The following is a 14,396-nucleotide window of genomic DNA, read 5'->3' as shown; positions in this document are numbered from 1 at the left end:
CCAGGCCCTCAGCAAGCTTTTGAAGCCCTCAAGCAAGCTCTCACTGAATTACCCACCCTAGCTGTTCCTGATTTTTCAAAGGTTTTTGTATTAGAAACAGATGCTTCTGGTACAGGGTTGGGAGCAGTGTTGTCTCAGGAAGGAAAGCCCTTGGCATTTTGGAGTGCTACACTCTCAGATAGGAGCCAAGCTAAGTCAGTATATGAGAGAGAATTAATGGCATTGGTTAGAGCCGTCCAAAGATGGAGACATTACCTTATGGGGAGGCACTTCATCATTAGGACAGATCAGAAAAGTTTGAAATTTTTGACTGAGCAGAAGGTCTTGGGAGCAGAACAGTTCAAGTGGATTTCTAAGCTCTCAGGTTATGATTTTGAAATACAATACAAACCTGGAAAGGACAACTCTGCAGCTGATGCCATGTCTAGGAGAAGTTCTTACTGTGCACTCTCAGTCCTCAAGGTTAATGACTATGAGGAATGGCAAACTGAAATGTTACAGGATCCTAAATTGCAAGCAATAGTGCAGGATCTGATTCTGGATCCAGAAGCTCACAAAGGCTACTCTCTAAGAGACCACAAGCTGTTCTACAAAGGGAAGCTGGTGCTGTCCAAGCAATCCTCTAGGATTCCCATTTTGTGTAAGGAATTCCATGCTACCTTGTTGGGGGGGCATTCTGGTTTTTTCAGAACTTATAGGCGGTTGGCTGCAGTGGTCTATTGGGAGGGCATGAAGAAAGACATTAAGGACTATGTAGCTGGCTGTGACACTTGCCAGAGGAATAAATTTGACAATTTATCCCCAGCAGGTCTCCTTCAGCCATTGCCAATTCCTACACAAGTATGGACCGATGTGTCTATGGATTTTATTGGTGGTCTACCTAAATCCAAGGGCAAGGATACAATCCTAGTGGTGGTGGACAGGTTGACTAAATATGCCCATTTTATTCCATTAAGCCATCCCTTCACAGCTCCTGAGGTAGCAGCTTTGTTTTTGCAAGAAATTGTGAGACTACATGGGTTCCCTGCAACAATAGTCTCAGATAGGGATTCTCTGTTTCTCAGCAGCTTTTGGAAAGAATTATTTCGAGTTTCTGGTACCCAGTTGAGGTTCAGTACTGCCTACCATCCTCAAACTGATGGTCAGACTGAAGTGGTAAATAGATGCTTAGAGGTCTACTTGAGGTGTCTTACTGGTTCCAGACCAAAGAAATGGGTCACTTGTCTACCTTGGGCTGAGTTATGGTTCAACAGCAATTATAATAGGTCTACTAAGATGTCTCCTTTTCAAGCCCTTTATGGTAGGGAACCACCACTGCTACTACAGGGCACTACAATTCCCTCCAACATTGCTGCAGTGAATGAATTGCAGGAGGGTAGGGATGAGTTGATAGCTGATCTCAGGGCTAACCTTCTGAAGTCCCAAGATCTGATGAGAACCTATGCTAATAAGCATCGAAGGGATGTGGAATACCAGATTGGGGACTTGGTTTACCTTAAGTTGCAGCCTTATAGAAGAAGGTCTTTGGCTAGGAAACTGAATGAAAAGCTGAGTCCTAGATATTATGGTCCTTATCCTATTGCAGCTAAAATTGGAGCAGTAGCTTACAAATTGGACTTACCAGCCCATAGTAGGGTGCACCCTGTCTTTCATGTCTCTCTCTTAAAGAAGGCCATAGGGACTGATTTTCAAGCTCAACCTTTACCTGAGGTTTTGAATGAGGACCATGAGCTGCTCGCTGAACCTGAAGCTGTAGTGGCTGTTCGGGAGGATACTATGGGGCACATTGAGGTGTTGATTCAGTGGACTTCTCTACCTGCTTGTGAGAATAGTTGGGAATCTGCTGCTCAGCTCCATGAAGCTTTTCCCACTTTTCCCCTTGAGGACAAGGTGAAGCTTTTAGGGGGGGTATTGATGAGTATAGGCCTCCAATCAAGAAGGTGTATGAGAGAAAGAACAAGGGGAAAGCCACAGCTTAATGTGTTTGTTATAGTTAGTTAGTATCCAGCTGGCAAGTTAGTTGTTTCTGTTAGTGGCCAGCTGGCAATTTCTGTTAGAGATGCATTCTGTTAGCATCTGGGAGATAGTATAAATAAAGGGAAGGGGGTAGTTAACGAGTAGTTATTCAGTTAGTAGGTAATTGTGGAGAGACTGGTCTCTCGAACAACCAGAGGAAGAACTAGGGTTCATTCCACCATTTCTGTACCTTGAGCTTGGTTCTCATTGAGAATCTGAGTCTCTATTTTCATTCAAATTCAATCTAGTTTCAGTTCAGAGTTCTACAGTGTTCATCATTGAGTTATATCAGGCGCAAACCTTCATGTTCCACCAAGGTTTTTCGAACAAGACAATCGTGTTTATTTCTCGCTTTATCAACTCATGAAACCTGATATTGGGGTCTTCTTTTTAAAGGAAAAGACAATTCAACCATTAGAGATTGATCGTTCCTCAGAAACCCCTGGTCAGCATTGGTGGTTCACTCCATGTCCTTGGTAGAATACCTGGTTATCAAAAAATAATGTGGTTTATGAAGAGGTTCTTAACATTCCCAGTTGAATATCTATTTAAGAAAAGATTTATTGACAAATTATGTATATTTTATTTCAAATACTGCTTTCTAGCTCCATTATCTTTTTATCTATTGTTGTTTTTACATGGACATCATATGGACTGACACTAATTGAGATTGATTGACATGTTTGCAAGTGAACTTTCCTGATCGAACTGCTGTTATCACTACTAAAAAAAGTACTTTTCACATCGGTTATTTTTGAGTTTTCACATCGGTTTTCGTCCGATGTGAACAAAGGTGATGTGATAAGTCCTCACTTTTCACATCGGTTATACAACCGATGTGAAAAGTACTTTTTCACATCGGACGTCTAATATAACTGATGTGGAATCTATCACTTAAAACTGAACGTACATGATTTCACATCGGTTATTTTGCCAACCGATGTGAAATGTATATATTTCACATCGGTTATTTTGCCAACCGATGTGAAATATATACATTTCACATCGGTTATGTTGCCAACTGATGTGTAATATATACATTTCACATCGGTTATTTTGTCAACCGATGTGAAATCTTTTTTTCTTTTTTTTCTTATTTACATATTTTTGCGCTTTTTTCACACTAATTTGAGCCGAATATTTTGACATCACCAATCTTACCTTAGTTTTTTTTGAAAGGAGAAATAGATATATTGATAAAAAAACCTTGGGAACAAACTCTCCCAAGTAAGGATAAAAATCATAGCATCTCTTAAAAGAAAAGAGCAGCATAAAAAAGAAACAAATAAAACAAGAAGCTACAACTTATAACTAACTGATAACAAAAAACAACAAACTGCAGCTGCATAACAACAACATAACACATATCAACATATATTTTTGTTGTCTAAGATCAGATATAGGCACCCCTCAAAAAGCCGTAAAGCACCTTTGCCTTCTGCCATACAATCAAACGCACATCAACAAGGATCCAGGTAGATATCACTGGAGTAAATCGCAGCACCCTTTTAGAGTCCTAGCAGCAAGTAACCACCCCTCAAAGGCCATAAAAGACTAAAATTTCTGCATTAACCATCATCTCACAGTACAATAGTTGAAATCACGACAGCAGCTTGCTTGTACACCAAATTCTGAAAACACCGGCATGGACCACAATGGACTAGGAAGCACAACACACCAAGCAATCATATATCAGCAGCAGCAAGCATCAGACATCTTCCACTCACTCACACAATGAAAGCAAAGGTATATCAGTAGCAAAAGCGAACCAGATCAGATGCATCAATTCAGTGCAGAAACAGAAAACCTCCGGTAGCAGAATTGATAAATAAACCTCTGCAGTCCAACCACCTTTAGCACGTCTTATAGGGCCAGTGGTCCTCCGGTACATAAAATTATTCACATGAGAAAAATCAATATATGAACATCACACTGAAGATTTGTCAAAATAGATAAATTTTCCACTAGTATAATGGGAGTTAGCTACTATTGAAGAATGGGAAATTAAGCCAATGCCAGATAGGCATAAAACATGCAGTCGAGCAAGCTTCCCTCAAGGTTCAATAGGATGATCACATTTCTAAGTTGAGGCTCCATAGCACTGATGCAAATTCACATCACTCCACAAAATTGACCTGAGAGAAGCTTGATTTGCAGGAGCTCATATATATAGAAAAGAATCACAGATAGATTAGTTTTAAAGATATTACCATGTTTTCCATCCTATGCACCTTAAAATCCTTAAGCTTGATTTCCAAATCCAGCAAGTGACTGCTAAAAAATAGAATACTCCTTCCTCTCCAAATCCCTTCTTAATCCTTGCTGCCACATTTTAGAGTGAACTTTGTTATTAAAATAGTGAAACATATAATCTTTCAAAAACTAAGTTTGATTAATAATAAAATTCATTGAACAAACAGCACCCCTTACCTCAAGTTCTAAATTAGAATCTACTTCCCTCGTGTAAGTTATAGGCATCATAATTGGTTGTAATAATTTCAGAACCATTTTCCTCCATGATAACATCAGAATTGTTACCGCCACAGCCAAAAAGGTCAGGTGATTTCCTGATATGTTTGTTCCTTCTTATAGATGCATTCTAGATTGCATAAGATGATGTGTTGCCACCATTACTTGCACCATCGTTACAAGTACAACAAAGTTTTTGGACCCGTTCTGCAGAGCAATAAAGGCCAGAATTTGGATCACAATAATAGCCCAAACTGCTGCTGTAATAGTACCTGGACCATTATATTGATGTCAGATCAAGTTTTCAACAAAGCTTTTTGATAAAAAGATTCATTTAAAGAAAGAAGAATCGAGTACTAAACTAATTTTTTATGGCACTGCAATATAGGTGACCTAATGTCACATTTGTCAGATTATTTCCAAAAAAGAAGAGGGAAGAGAAGAGTCATACCCAGAAGATTCATCATATACATAATCATTTTGCAATGCTTCACCTGGAAAGAAAAGTAGAACCATGTCAAATAAAAAACTTGTCAGATAAAAATCAGCAACAAAATTTCCAATTCAGATGTCAATTTGTTGTGGTAATATATTTACCCTCTTTACCAGAATTTATGGCATCTGATGATGGTTGACTAATAGTACTATTTTCATCAGTAGATGGCTTAGTGATAGCAGGCTCATCATTGTCAGCAAACATATCAACGTGGATTTGAAGTCCCTATGGCAGTAGTCAATATAGAGGCCACACCAGAATCCCGACCATCAGAAAGGAATTTTTCCTCCCCATTCAGATAAAAATTCCCTTCACCTAAGTGCAGAGATGTGCCTTTTCCTTTTGCCCGGGCAACCTTCTCATATCCTTCTGAAAAAGGAAGATTATAAAAGGCATAGGCTTTGAGCAATTAGTTACCCTTCTTTTCTGCTCATAAACATATGTCAGTATCATCATCGAAGGAAAGAGAAGAGACAAAGAAAATGTTGAAATTAAATCCAGTTGAGGACCAACTTCCCAAAATCCAAAGCTTAAGATGGAGGCTCGAAAAATGGTTTCTCTGATACTTAGAATTGACAAACACTATGATATAGAGAAGCTAATTTCATCTCATATCATGACCATATTTGTAGCAATCTCTTTTAATAACTAACATGACAAACTAAAATTTCAGATTTCAAATGAGAAATACTATCAAACCAAACCAAATTTCAGAATAATGACTTTCAGCGAGATAAAATACCAAATAACTTGTATATTATCAAACCTATCCAAAATTACATTTAAGCATAATCAAATGAACCAAAACCAGAGGTAATGAGGACAAACATGTTCTTGGTGAACTCTTGAATTTGCCTTCCAATTCTCTGCCAACTTAAATGAAGCTAAACCAAAACTTTCATTGATGTACAATGTCACCAACTTATCATCATCCATTTAGAAGAAAAATAATCAATAACTTCAGAATCAAACTAATATGCATTTGGTATGCAAGCGAGGGAAACTCTCAGCTGGTAGGATCTTCACTTCAAACACATCTCCTAAACCCACAAGAATTTTCACAAAAGACCCAAAAGCTATGTCCACAATGTTAAAAGTGTCTCCTCCAAAGAATTTCACAAAACTGAACAAGAGCAGTCTGGAACACAAATTGATTACCTTGATAGTGTCGAAGCAGGAGCGGCGGCGAGTCACAGAGCAAGAGCGGCGGCGAGTCACAGCAGGAGCGGCGTCGATTCAAAGCAGGAACGGAAACTGAACAAGAGCAGTCTGGAACACAAATCGATTCGAAGCAGGAACACAAAACCAACGGCGCCACCACCAACGGAAGAGTCGAAGGGGGTTTAAGATTAGGGTTTTGATTCACATCTCAAGAATAGAATCCCAGGAACGGAAACTGAATTACAGTAACAGAATCGAATTGAGAAGAAGCAAATATACGTCGATAAAAAAAGAAGCAAAAACACCATTGTACCTGAGCGAGCTTCTCGAAGCCAAACGCACAGCAATCGGTAGGAGGGCGTAGAGCGTAACTGAGGGAAGGCGCAGCGGATTCGGAGGGCGAGTGGTGGGGCTGGGAGTCGGAGGAGAGGAATGAGAGGTCGAGGTGATTGACGTGGCGGAAGGAGGTCGGGAAACGGTGGAGGAAGCTCCGGCGTTAGAATCTCACGAGAGGTGATGGTTGTGACTTGTGAGCGAGTTCTCGAAGAAGAAGAGAGGGACTTAGGTTTTTTCGTGAATGGATGAAGTACTTTTCACATCGGTTATATTAGTTATAATATAACCGATGTGAAAACTAAAGAAAAGATTGGCTTTTTACATCGCTTATATTATAACCGATGTAAAAAGTACTTCATTAAAATTTCAAAAATGCCACCGCATTTAGCTTTCACATCGCTTATTCTAACAACCGTTGTAAAAAGAGTTTCCTAATTACTTTTCACATCAGACATATTCCTAACTGATGTGAAAACTATCATAAAAGTTCACCATAATTTCAATATTGTCACCGCGTCATCTTTTACATCAGGTAATTGCTTAACCGATGTGAAAACCCTGATGTGAAAAGTCTTTTTTCTAGTAGTGTATTTTCAGCCTCATTGGTCTCAAACATACAACTGCATGCCGATATTAGACAAGTCTAAAGCCTTATCTAGTTTTTGTCTCATATTCCTTCTAAATGATAATAGACAGCAAACAACTTATAAACACAACAACAAATTTCAAATGATACCCAAGCTGTTTGTTCTAGTAGGTATATATGCTCAAAAAAAGAAACCAAACAAAATTGAACTCACATTTGGAGAGGACTTCCTCATTGGCACTTTCAGGTTGCTCTTTTCTCTTACTTGGGCTTTTACCAGCGCTTCTCGTATTAGCAGCAGTTATAAGTTTATATTCAGAAGAGTGCATTTCGGTCATCTTCCCAAACATCCTTTCGTAGAAGTCCCATATTTCAGACCTGATCAAAGTTAGAATTGAGTGAGCTAGGAAACTCACATTCATTGATGAGATTTTGTATAAAATCTCAAGACAGTTCTTGAGAACATAAAGGTAGTTTGTAGATTTGGCTACATAGTTACGTACCAGTAGGCCAGGAACTGACAGGGCTCATACTTTCCATAAATTTCTTCCACATCTCTCTCAATTGTTCTAGAGGTCGAATTTCTTGAATGAACCTGCATTAACTCATCTCATGCGTATCAAATATGTTTATAAATAAAGGGACGACAAAATTAGACAGGAAAATCAAGAACACAGCCCCTGTTTTAAATGTCTAATAGTTTCAGAATCAGTTGGAGTGAATGGTAATATCCCATGCACATAAGTACATTGGCACGAGTATAAGGGCCAAGTCCCTTAATTAATTTGCTTCAGCTGATCATCAAGCTGTTTATAAATTAATAAGCTTGCAACCTTTGGAAACTTCTTTAAGTTGTCTTAATTGAATTTTTCCTTCCACAATGGCATCAAGATAAGAAATTTTCGGGTTCAATTATTATTTCAGCTGTAGTTAATACTTTTTAAATATAAAAAAAACACCATGCTTAGGCATTATGTCAAACACAAAGTGAACATGACTCACTGGCAGTTGCAGAGGAGAATGCACTTCACCATATTTTCAAACAATATGCTTCCTTGCAGGTGCAATTTAAACGAACATTCATTCTCATTCATAAGAAGAGTTTTATTTACTTTTTGAGTCGAAGTGAGAAGTGAGTGGCGACATCTATTTATACTCGTGACAACAAGTATCCAAACATAGGCCTAGATTTTTTCTAGTAAATCGATAAGAGTGAAATTCCCAATCAAGCAAAATCTTAGCTAGAACTAATAAGAAAAAGACTAAGTAAACTAGGAATAAAGTAATAAGAGCTAAAGCTCAATGTGGGTCGTCACATGAATTTACCTAAAAAAGTTGACCTTATAGATTAAAAAGACTATTGCTTTTAACAATGGGCTAATTTGCTTTTGATTATAGAATGTAATTAAACTTGAAACTATATGCTGAATGCAACTTAGAGGTTTCGTGTTTATTCATTCGTTGTTTGCGGTCGTTGTTTACAGTCATTATTTATTTGCGATCATTGTTTACGGTTGTTGTTTGTGTCATTGTAATTATTCCATTATCGAGAGGATTTTGTATCTCGACTTTTTATTCAATAAAAGATTTTGCTTTTAAAAAAAAGCAATAACATAATAACAATGCAGAAAATTCAGAATAAATTGACCTTATAGATTAAATTGAACTTCTACCATAAACAAGGGTAATGAACTTTTCTCTAAAATTATAGAAAGATCATGATGAATATAACAACAAATTTGTTTTGACACTCTCTAGAAAACTCTAGAAATTCAGAATCACTTCTTTACAAGAGAAAACAAAGTGAGGAAGAGAAAAACTGAGAGAAACAAAATGAAGAGAAAAGGATTGAGAATGAAAAGGAGCAAGATAAGAGAAAAGATGAGGAATTGAAAGAAAATAAAAGCAAGAAAAACAAAAATAAAGAAAAAAACGACAGTGCCAGCTGCAGAGTTTCCTGGGACCAGCAACAAGTATTCATTATTGGACTCGAATCCTGAGTTGTCATGGGACAGGGTGAGGAGCATACTGTTGTTGAGATTCTGAAAGTCTTGGTTGGAGCTATCAACAGCAGCACAAAGGACAATGTAAGAGCTCACAAGCAGAAGAATAAGAAGTAACAAGCTTGAAGAGGCCATGTTGTGTATGAACTAAGAAATTAATGGTGTTGTGTTAACAAGCTAATTTTTTTTCCCAATGTAAGCTGAGAAAGAAGTGGTAATGAGTGTGATGTGAAGTCATGTTATTAATAGAATGATAAATAAACGAAATGTTGTTCATAACTTTATTTTAAGATGATAAAAATCTTTTTAAATATGAGATAAGATTTTGAGAAAGAAGATATATTTATCTTTTTTTTTATTAGATATGGGATCCCACAACCGGTAGCTATCAGACTAATATTATTTCATCCTACAATCAACGCATTAAGAGATAAGGGTGACCATTAATGATTTTTTTGGATATATTTATCTTTATTTGAATTTAAAATTTTGGTATTAAATAATAAAAATTAAAATACAAAACACTTTTCAAAAAAACGATTGTTTCTCTTAATTTTAATTTTAAAAATTATCTACCAATAAGTGTGATTATGTGTGAGTGTAACCATTTATTATAGTCTATTTTTTAGTATATATTTTTTTTAAATAGCTTATACAATATCCGCTCAAAATATTTCTCTCTCGAATCCAAATATTCTCCTCTTGTCTCTATTCTGGTTTCTTATATAAATATCATTATCATCTCTTTTCAAAAAATAAATCTATTTAATTTGAATGAGAATAAATCTTAAATGTATCTATTCTCATTATCTATTACGGAGAAGTTATTAGTATGTAAATCTTTTAAAAATCTTCAAAGAACAATAAGAAAGGGTTTCTGTCCCTGTAAAAAAAAAAGGGTTTCTGTCTTCAAAAAAAAAAGATTTCCAATTAATCAGGAAAATACTATAAATAATTTTTCATGAAATCTAACTAAAAAACACGTCATTATCATAAAAAAATATTTTTAATAAAAATACAACAATGTTATTATATAATAAAATAAGATAAGACATACAAAATCTGTTTGAATCCGGGCGTAACTTTTTCTTAAAAAACATTGCATGATCTAAAAAAAGGAATTTGAAATCACTCCTTTTCAGATATAGATATAGATGTAAACTTTGTAAAGATATATATTTTTTTTTTGACGGGTTGTATAGATATATATATATATATATATATATATATATATATATATATATATTATGGTGATTTCAGCTGTGTTTTTATAACAATAACAATATTAACCTTAAAAAAAAAACAATATTAGTAAAAAAATTGTTAGTTTAGTGGTAATCAAGGTAGAACTGAAGGCAAGAACGGGGAAAGTCTAAGGAACTGATTCAGTATCTCATAAAGCATGGGGGGAAAACAAGAGACCAGCGGTTGGTCAGATATGCAAGCAGAATTGTTGGAATTGGTTCTACGGAGTTTAGACCGAAGGGACTACCTTAAGTGTCGACTAGTGTGTCGTGGATGGCGTAGTATAGTTAACGGTGCAATCAAGAACAAAGGTCCACCTACTCCTCGGTTCCCAGCCCGGCTGTTGCTTCCACCCACTCTTCTTTGCAATACTGGAGATCCCACTACCCTTTTCGACGACATCACACGGGACAACCGTCTGCTTAGGGTCCCAACTCATGTCGGGAAAGGTCACTTTGCATCTCTTAGGTCAGAAGAAGAGGGGTGGTTGATGTTCCAAAGCATTTGTAATAATTTGTTATGGATTTTCAATCCAGTTTCTAGTGAAAGTTATAAACTCCCACAATTACCACCAGGGCATACGATTCCTTATAATCTTAGAGTTGCCTTCTCTTCTCAAAGCTATTTGGTGGTGATATCTTTATATTCTGCTGATGATAAAGATGGATCGATCCCACAGCTCTGTTTTTGCAGGGTCGACAATGACAAGTCATGGTCTCGCATTGAAACAATTGAGTCACGTTTTGAAGTCAAGGATATAATGCTTCTTGGATGGAAATTATATGCTATGAATGAAGATTTTGTGACTATTTTCAATCTTGAAGATCTCAATGCCATTACGGCTGAAAGGTTGGTTATGCAGTTACCAAAGCTTGATAGTGATGGAGAAAGAGTAAATATGCATAGGCTGGCAAGAGACCCTACGTGTGGGGAAGTGTTGTTAGTTCTTTTCAGATGCAAGTACATGAGCCATGACTATGAGATAGAAGACTTTCTCATCTTTAAGTTGGACATGAGTGGCCCAAGATGGATAGAGGTCCATAGTTTGAGTGGTCGTGTCTTATTTGTGGATCGCGCTGGGGTTCGAGTTATCTCCACCGCAAACCTTAATGCCCCACCAAAGTTCATCGGAGTAGACAATTGTGTTTTTTTCTCGCTTCATCACCTCATTAACCCTTGTCTCGGGGTCTTCTATTTAAAGGAAAAGACAATTCAACCATTAAATAGCAATCTTTCCTTAGAAAAACAGTTATGGCGAAGTTTGTGGTTCACTCCCAGTCCCAGTCCTTGGTAGAATACTTGGTTCTGAAAAAAATGTGGTTTATGATGAGTTTCATAAGATTCCCAGTAGAATATCTATTTAAGGAAAGATTTATTGACAAATCATGTATTTTTTTTTATTGATACAAATCATGTATATTTGATTTCAAATACTGCTTTCTCGATTATCTTTTGATCACTGTTATAGAAAATAACAGTGATCTTCGGTGCACTTTTGTCAAGTCCGCTGACAACAGTTTGCTGCTATCACCGTAGCCCAGAAATTGAAATGAGATATCGAATCCCTTTCAATTGTTTAACAAGTTTGCAAGTGAGCTTTCCTGATCAAACTGCTGTTACTTTCAGCCTCATTGGTCTCAAACGAACAAATTTCTTCTAAATGATTCCCAAGCAGCTTGTTCTAGTAGGTATATAATCTCAAAAAGAAAAATTGAACTCACATGTGGAGAGGACTGCATCATTGGCACTTTCAGGTTGCTCTCTTTCTCTTACTTGGGCTTTTACCCGCGCTTCTCATATTAGCAGCGGTTATAAGTTTATATTCAGAAGAATGCATTTCGTTCATCTTCCCAAACCTTCTTTCGTAGAAGTCCCATATTTCAGACCTGATCATATTCATAGGTAGAACTGAGTGAGGAAACTCGCATTGATTGATGAGATCCTTTATAAAATCCCAAAGACACTATAACATTAGAGCATAAAGACAGTTCTTGAGAACATAAAGCCATAAAGGTAGTTTGTAGATTTGGCTACATAGTTACTTACCAGTAGGCCAGGAACTGATAGGGCTCATACTTTCCATAAATTTCTTCTACATCTCTCTCAATTGTTCTAGAGGTCGAGTTTCTTGAATGAACCTGCATTAACTCATCTCATGCATATCAAATATGTTTATAAATAAAGGGAAGACAAAATTAGACAGGAAAATCAAGAACACAGCACCTGTTTCAAATGTCTAATAGTTTCAGAATCAGTTGGAATGACATGGTAATACCCCATACACATAAGAACATTGGCACGAGTAAAAGGGCCAAACCCCTTAATTTGCTTCAGCTGATCATCAAGTTGTGTATAAATTGATAAGCTTGCGCCTTCGGAGAGTTCTTCAAGTTGTCTTAATTGAATTTTGCCTTCTACAATGGCTCGGGCAAGTTTTATTATATAACTTGCTCTGTACCCAAGTTTGCATCGGTTTGCTAGAAAACTCTCATCAAGGTTCGCTAGCTCACTTGGGGATGGAAAATTTCCAGTGCGGTTAAAATACTCTCTTCCATCAGGGAAAGTATCATCTGAATCAAGCTCTTCTGTGGCTTGACAAGAGTTACAACCATGACCTGCATTGCCATTTATATCTGTTGGAAGCAAGGCCGCATTCGAACGAGATTCCAACACATGATCCATTTGCGAAATATCATCCCGTTCAAACTCCAATTTCTTCTTCACAAACATGCCTTTTCTCGAAACACCAGACGAATTAACACCCTTTCTCCCTGTCTCTCTAGCAGCTGGTGTCTTGGGGGAGAAATCACTGGTCTTAACTTTCAAATTGCCCGAGGCCGCAACAGCATCATGAGGTGACCCTTTTTGCAGTTCCAGCTGAAGCTCACAAAGCGCCTGAGCCATGCTCAAAGTCCTTGGCCACCTGAAAGTTTTCATAAGTTATCACTTGAAAATGAAAACAAATCACACAAAGAACAAAAGATACACCAGAATCAACAAAAGAACCGAAGTGTAAGCTTTTCTAAGCCATTAAGGTCCCGTTTGGAAAAACAGCTTAGGACATAAGCGCTTATTCATAAGCTATTTTAAAAATTTTATTGGAATAAATTGAAAATAAACTATAAATAAGCATAAGCTCTTTTTCATAGGCCTTAAGCTGTTTGCATAAGCTCTCCCAAACACTGACATAAACGCTTATGTTATTAGATAAGCTCAAATAAGCTCTACCAAACGGGTCCTAATACTATCAACAGAACAAGTTCAACATAGTAATTACAATAGTAATAATTACAATGATAAGGATATGATTATAAAGTTTTGGGTTCAATTATTATATCACCATGCTTAGGCATTATGTCAAACACATAGTGAGCATAACTCACTGGCAGTTGCAGAGGAGAATGCACTTCACCATATCCTCAAACAATGTGGGAGACCTAAACACCCTCCCACCAAAGCTTCTATTGTGATGATCAAGGGGCATGCTTCTGAACCCTCTCACAGCTTCCTCTTCCGCTTCGGAAAATCGCAGCATTCTCGACACCTGAGCCTAAAACGAAACAGAACAACAGAAATCAATTTTCCGATGAATACCCACGAATTCAAAGAGGCAGTTAAGGAGGTTGGTACCATCAAGGCGCGAACTTCGTGAGGGGAGAGCAAGTGGGTCCCATGATGAACCCTGACGGCGATGGATTCGGAGCGCTGAGAAACTGTAACGATGAACGACGGCGAAGAAGAAGAAGGGTCGGTGTCTTGGTCGTGAAGACGCAGTGGGCGAGTGAGGGTGTTGGAGAGTGGGTCCCAGCTGTTGGGTGCCATCATGAAGAGGCCATGGCTGCACACAGCTTGGTCCAGTCGAAATGGCTCTGTTTCTGAGGATGTAGTAGTTGGCAGTGGAAGTTCCATGTCGAACCATGTTGACGACGGAGAACTCTCTGGTTTGCTGCAATTTGGGTTACAAGGTGGTGGTTTTTCTAACTCCTCCATTCTGGTGTATGGCTCCAACCAGAAGATTGGCAATTACTTGGGAATTAGATTTCCCACCCCTGGGTTTAGAATTGCCACCCCATTTAAAAGTGGG

General features: G+C 37.5%; 2 protein-coding genes across 5 annotated transcripts; one reads left to right on the top strand and one right to left on the bottom strand.

Moving 5' to 3' along the window:
* Positions 1-8,859: 8,859 nt before the first annotated feature.
* Positions 8,860-14,390, bottom strand: LOC130723414 (uncharacterized). Of its 4 annotated transcripts, XR_009014271.1 has the most exons (7): positions 13,943-14,390; positions 13,696-13,862; positions 12,536-13,235; positions 12,359-12,450; positions 12,034-12,198; positions 10,560-11,617; positions 8,860-9,125 (listed from the first exon to the last, which is right to left on the bottom strand). XR_009014271.1 is itself a non-coding variant. In XM_057574460.1 (6 exons), the coding sequence occupies exons 1-5, from the start codon at positions 14,300-14,302 to the stop codon at positions 12,063-12,065; spliced, it is 1,455 nt and encodes a 484-aa protein (XP_057430443.1). In that variant the 5' UTR covers positions 14,303-14,390; the 3' UTR covers positions 8,868-9,125; positions 12,034-12,062. The 4 variants fall into 4 exon arrangements, 3 of the variants coding, with proteins under 3 accessions (XP_057430443.1, XP_057430441.1, XP_057430440.1); XM_057574460.1 differs by lacking the exon at positions 10,560-11,617 and having other exon boundaries at positions 8,868-9,125; XM_057574458.1 differs by lacking the exon at positions 8,860-9,125 and having other exon boundaries at positions 10,406-11,617.
* LOC130725668 (uncharacterized) lies at positions 10,470-11,606 on the top strand. The gene has a single exon (XM_057576875.1). The coding sequence runs from the start codon at positions 10,470-10,472 to the stop codon at positions 11,604-11,606; it is 1,137 nt and encodes a 378-aa protein (XP_057432858.1).
* Positions 14,391-14,396: the final 6 nt, after the last annotated feature.

Source organism: Lotus japonicus, chromosome 6 (assembly GCF_012489685.1).
Source record: "Lotus japonicus ecotype B-129 chromosome 6, LjGifu_v1.2".
Classification (NCBI taxonomy): domain Eukaryota; kingdom Viridiplantae; phylum Streptophyta; class Magnoliopsida; order Fabales; family Fabaceae; genus Lotus; species Lotus japonicus.
The sequence above is the reverse complement of the archived record's forward strand: the minus strand, read 5'-3'. Positions and strand labels throughout refer to the sequence as shown.